Source organism: Myotis myotis, unplaced genomic scaffold (genome assembly GCF_014108235.1).
Source record: "Myotis myotis isolate mMyoMyo1 unplaced genomic scaffold, mMyoMyo1.p scaffold_m19_p_7, whole genome shotgun sequence".
Taxonomy (NCBI): Eukaryota; Metazoa; Chordata; class Mammalia; order Chiroptera; family Vespertilionidae; genus Myotis; species Myotis myotis.
The window spans coordinates 60,432,173-60,438,172 of NW_023416379.1; the positions used below are offsets into that span (position 1 = coordinate 60,432,173).

The 6,000-nt window shown below is 31.1% G+C and overlaps 1 protein-coding gene across 9 annotated transcripts in view; it reads left to right on the forward strand.

Annotated features, from left to right (window-relative positions):
- LOC118660241 (pleckstrin homology domain interacting protein) overlaps positions 1 to 4,798 on the forward strand; it is a 155,914-nt gene extending 151,116 nt beyond the window's left edge. For all 9 annotated transcript variants that reach the window (XM_036317433.1, XM_036317432.1, XM_036317435.1 and 6 more), the window contains one exon: positions 2,391 to 4,798. In XM_036317433.1, coding sequence (XP_036173326.1) covers positions 2,391 to 3,022 — 632 coding nt within the window. In that variant the 3' untranslated portion in view covers positions 3,023 to 4,798. The remainder of the gene's footprint in view (positions 1 to 2,390) is intronic.
- Positions 4,799 to 6,000: the final 1,202 nt, after the last annotated feature.

Below are 6,000 nucleotides of genomic sequence, written 5' to 3' on the forward strand. Positions count from 1 at the left end.
CCCCTTTTATTTCCCAGCTATTTCCTAACCTACTTGGAAGTCCCTGAATATTGTTGTCCTTTTCTTCCTGTGGAGTGTCTTTTTTCCTTCTAGTTCAATGGTTTCCTACTACTTTTTTAAGTCTTACTCTAAAGTGCAATATTCTCCAGGAAGCCTTCTCCTGGGTTCTTTAGGCAAAATCAAGTACTTCTTTGTACTTGATACCCCGTTCATTGACTTCAGTGGCCCTTAAACTGTTGATAGAATTATTCATGTTTACATGTGTCTATCTCCATTTGACTCTGAATTCTTGTGTTTTATTATTCATTTTTAAATCACCTCAACTTAATATATAGTGGACAGTAAGTCTTTGAATAAAATAAGCAAATGACTTTGTATACGAATGTTTTACCATTTCTTTCTTTCTGAACTGAATTAAAAGTTTTAAATAGTATATTGGCCTTGCTTCTGTCACTTCTGAATCCCAGTGAAATAAAATGTATATAGTGAATTTGTACTAGTATTACAATAGGGGAGATTCATTAGCCAATTTGATTTATAATTTTTGAGTATTACAAATACATAAGAGTACCAGTATAATATAGAAATACAATTAGCTTTAAATAACTCATTAATGATGACCTATTGCATAAATATTGACACCTGAATTAACTACTAGAATTAAGAACAGTGCTATCTAGTAAAAATATAAGCCAAATATGTAATTTAAAATTTTCTAGTAGCTACCTCAAGTAACAGCAAATAGGTGAAATTATCCATTTAAATAAAATTTTATTTAGTCTATTATATCCAAAATATTATTATTTCAACATATAATCAGTATTTCAAATGTATCCTGCTTTCATTTTCAAATTTAAATTTAATTAAAAATTCAGTTCCTCGTTGTCATAGGTACATTTCAGGTGCTCAGTAGCCACATGGTTAATAACTACTAGCACAGATCCAGATCAGTGCTTTTTCGCTTTCTTTTTTTGAGCTCTTGAACTCGTTTTTAAGAGAGCTGCGTTAGTTCTTAACCTTTTATTAGGTTTATATATTGCCTTGTGAAGCTGATGAAACCTGAAGTCCTTCCCCCAGAATTTGCACATAGGCATATTCACTCAAAATTTGGACCATTTCAAGGAGTTAGGGAGTTCCTGAGTCCAGTCAGTAGAACTTTTGTAGGGGGTATGCGGACTGGATATTTAGAACCCTTGTCAGTAGTTTTAATGGAAAACAAATGGAAGAGATAGACAGAATTCTCAGGCAGTTTAAGTGTAATTATTTGTTAGTAAATGCTCAACTGCTTTATGTGTACACACATATCTTCCCCCATCATTATAGAAAACCACCAATCTAAAGAAGATCATTTGTACTTTGGGGGTCAGGAAATGAAGGCTTTGTATCCTCCCTTTGCTATTGGCTCTGACCTTTTGTGAGTCTCTTGATTTTTTTTTTTTTTTAAATATTTAGGAAATAAAACTCCAACCCATGACCAAAAAATACTATTACAAAAAGCATTCTCTTTAAAAGCAGTTTCCATCCTTTTATGGATTTCCTTTAAAATATTTTATTGCAGATCATGTACCACATCCAAAAAAAAAACCCAAAAAAACCCCAAAAAACAAACTCCAGAATTTTGGAAGAAAAAAGTTAGTGGTAGTGCATGTATGTCATCTTTTTGTTTTCTTCATCTAAAAGGGTATAGACTTTTTTTTTTTTTTTTTTTTTTTTTTTACCACAGAAGAACAGTGCATCATGATCTCCAGATCCTACATATTTAGAATTTGATGTCCTAAATTTTCTTTTATATTTTAATAAAGCATGATGACCTTTATAGTAGAGATTGTTACATTGGTATTTTAATCATGATACTGGTGGCACACATACCAGGCATACGTTGGAGATATTGCAGGTTCAGTTCCAAACTACCTCAATAAAGCTAATATAACAATAGAGCAAATAACACAAATTTTTTGGTTTCCTAGTGCATATAAGTTATGTTTACACTCTGCTGTACTCTGTTAAGTGTACAATAGCTAAAGAAAATGTACATACCTTATTTTTAAAATACTTTATTGATTTAAAAATGCTAACGATCATCTGAGCATATTGGAAAAATGATGCTGATAGACTTGGTTGCAGAGTTGCCACAGACCTTCAATTTGTTTGTTTTTTAAAAAGCAATATCTGTGAAGCACAATGAAGCGAAGTACAATAAAATAAGGTGTGCCTGTAAATAATATCAGTAAACTGTTAGCCTTTTGTTGTTTTTTCTTATGTTAGTAAAAAAAGTAATCAGGATTATGTCATTACATGTAAATATAGTGATGGACTTATTTATGAGTTTGAGGGTCAAATAAAAAAGCAATTCCATATATTAAATGTGGTGATGTTCCTTTTTTTTACAGATCGTAAGAACAATGCTCTTGTACCAGGAAGCATTCAAGTAAATGGCCATGGAGGGCAGCCATCTAAGCTTGTGAAGAGGGGACCTGGAAGGAAACCTAAGGTAGAAATTAATACCAATAGTGGTGAACTTATACACAAGAAAAGAGGTAGAAAGCCCAAAAAGCTACAATATGCAAAGCCAGAAAATGCTGAGCAAAATAATATACACCCTATCAGAGATGAAGTAGTTCCTTCTTCAACATGCAATTGTCTTCCTGAAACTAATACTGTAAAGGAGGATTTGTTACAGAAAAAGAGTCGTGGAGGCAGAAAACCCAAAAGGAAGATAACACAAAAACTAGACTCAGGTCTCATAGTTCCTACAAGTGTTAAAATGCTAAGGAGAAGTAACCGGAAAAAGACAGATGATCCTGTGGATAAGGAAGAAGAGTTTGGGGAACTTAAAGGCTCTGAACCCCACATGAGAACTAGAAACCAAGGTCGAAGGACAGCTTTCTATAATGAGGATGACTCTGAAGAGGAGCAAAGGCAGCTGTTGTTTGAAGACACCTCTTTGACTTTTGGAACTTCTAGCAGAGGACGAGTCCGAAAGTTGACTGAAAAAGCAAAAGCTAATTTAATTGGTTGGTAACTTGTACCAAACTATCTATTTTACTTCAAATCATAAAGCAGGTACAATTAAGGAATACGTAGAACTAAGGCTTCTGTTTCCTTGCTGCTGTGGTGGTTTAGGGAATATTATGATTTGATTTGCAAAAAAAAGGTAAACTTATAAGATACTTCACTTCTTTAAATGAATATATATATAAATATATACATATATATTTTAAATGTTTGCTATTTATTACCCTTAGGTAGTTACGCATTTCAACATTCATTTCATTCACTATTCGAAAAAAACACCACCACAAAATTGAGTACCTATAATAAATTCCCTGTTTATTTCTGGAAAAGACAGTTCTACATTTTTAAGGAGCATAATATTCCTAGTGATAGAGCATTTCATGTTAAAATGAATTATTTTTTACCAAGCCAGGTACATTTCTATTGATACAGAAGTCATGCCCCTTAGGAAGACATACGTTACCAGAGCAGCAGTAAATTAACTAATGTGTTTCTTCTAAAGATAAATATAAAATTCCCACAATTTGATACCCTACAGAGTTTAATTTTAATTGTACAATGTTCATCTACAAAGATTCTAGAGGATGCTTTTGCTGTATTCCATTTCTGCCAAACATAAGTGAAAATGTACTGATGGAAAGGAAACATATCCACATTGGAAAACATTTGACTGTCTAATTTTTCAGACCTTGATTCTTATATCAATCACTTGATCTCTGTTTATTGTGCCAAAGAGTGAGAATCAGTGCAGTGGAAAGCCTGTTTTTGACTGTCAGAACAGCATATACTTTTCAGTATTGGAAAGGCTGTATATTATTCTAAAGAGCGCGTTATTAAAGAGTTATGCTGAGATGCATCTTTTTTTGGTACTAATAGTAGAAAGTAATGCACTGGTGGGTCCTTTGACAGAGATGTTTTAGAGAAAATGTTTAAGTGGTTAAAGGATTCAAGGAAAATACAGGAAAAATGTATGGGATTTGATGTTTACTTATTGATCTGGATTAATGTCATTTCTAAACTTTAGACATAGCTAATAGGCTAAAATACTTACAAAGAAATGTGTCTGTGTGTGTATGTGTATATATTGATAAATGGGTATAATTAAATATATATACAAACACATACTTATATGCTATTTCCCAGACATAAATTCTTTTCTTCAGGATTTTTTAGATAGTGGTAGAATAAAAATAATTTTTAAATGTCATACTTTAGAGTTTAATTTTAAGGGGAAGATTGGTTATTTTCATTCAATTATTAAAAGTTAAAATAGGCCAAATCACTTTTTATGCAATCATGTTTTATACAGTGGTATCATTGCACATTGTGTTTTTTCTGCACTTTTTACGGTATCCTTATCACGCTGGTATGTCAATATACACCCTAAAGAAAAAATTCCATTTAATGATTGTGCCTTGTATTCTATTCTTTTTTTGCATCATTAGTAAAATTAAGTTGTCTATTGTAAATGATAATTATATGACTTAGGAGAATGTATTGCTATATGTACTGCTATGGAAAAGGAAAGCAGTTATTTATTTGTTTATGGTACAGTTACTTATTTTATACCTTAAAAACCAACATAAATACCATTTCTATTGTTTAAAAATTATTGTCCATTTTTTAAGAAGTTGAAAGAATGTAGTATTTTCTGAGGACTGGTATGGTACAAAAATGTAACCAAAATTTTCAGATACTACATTTTTTTATTTAAGTGAGGATGGGAAAATATGTATCAGCATGACCCTGATGTAGAAAAATAAAGTTTTTAATTGAACCTCAACAAAATACATTACATAATTATTTCTTTACTTATTTCTGGTAGGGATAAATGTTAGCTATCATTTAATTGTCTTGAAGAAGAATGGAAAGCAATGCATTTGGGCTTTTTAAATCATTTATAACTAAATTTGTACAGAAATCCTGTGAAATTAAGTAAACCATTTTCCAGATCTTAACTGGGTTGCTGTGATTTTGCAGTTGAAAAATTTCAAATTTTTCAGGTTTTTTGTATATTTATTTTTTTCTAACATATATTTACTATATAATTAAAATTCAGTAGCTAAACTCTTCATAATTCAGAAATGGATGGCTTGGTTGTATAGTAAAATGAGTATTTCAGTTACACAATAATAGTTTATATGTTTGAAATTTGCCATTAAAGTAATTTGTTGCTTTTGAAGGCAATCTATTTGATACATGTTATTTCCTGATGTTATCTGCATTGTGTTAGAAAAAATAATAATAGACTATAAATCCATTTTTGTAAAAAATATGTGTACAGTTTTAAAGTGTGTACAGATAAATAAAGGAAGCACGTACACAGTCTTAGAGTGGAATATGCTCTAGTGCGGTGTATGGATTAGTTCTAATTCTTGAGCAAAGAAATGAGTATTTACCATTTTACCTGCAGCAAGTAACTGTGTTACTCCTGTTCTAAAGACACTGTATATTTATGACCCTTATTTGGACATTATTAGACACTGGTTTCTTAGTAAAGCAAAAATTACTTGGATGAGATTATTTGTAATTAAAACACTTAAAAATGTATTAGTAATACCAGATATATTTAGATTTTATATCTTTATAATTTAGCTTCTATACATTGCAGAAGTTGAACTGAGAAATTTAGGTCATCACCATATTTTTGTTTTGTTTGACCACTTGGAAAATACCTTCTTTGAGACAGTGAGTCCTTGTTATGTATTGTTTATAGGCAAAAGGAAATGTTGGCAGTTGTCTTAGGTGAGCAATAAAAAAACTCAAGTTTACTGAAAATTTCAGAAATACTATATAACCTGTTACATGAATGGGAATTGTAAATCAATTTGTGTATTTTTAAGTACCTAGCCCTAATATTCTCCCTTCACCCCAACATTCTCAAATTCCAATCAAAGCTTAAACAGTTGTAAAATATACAAATGAGCATTTTAAACATTCAGTCTAATTACAGTCTCACAACTGGGCAACTGATAAATACTTTAT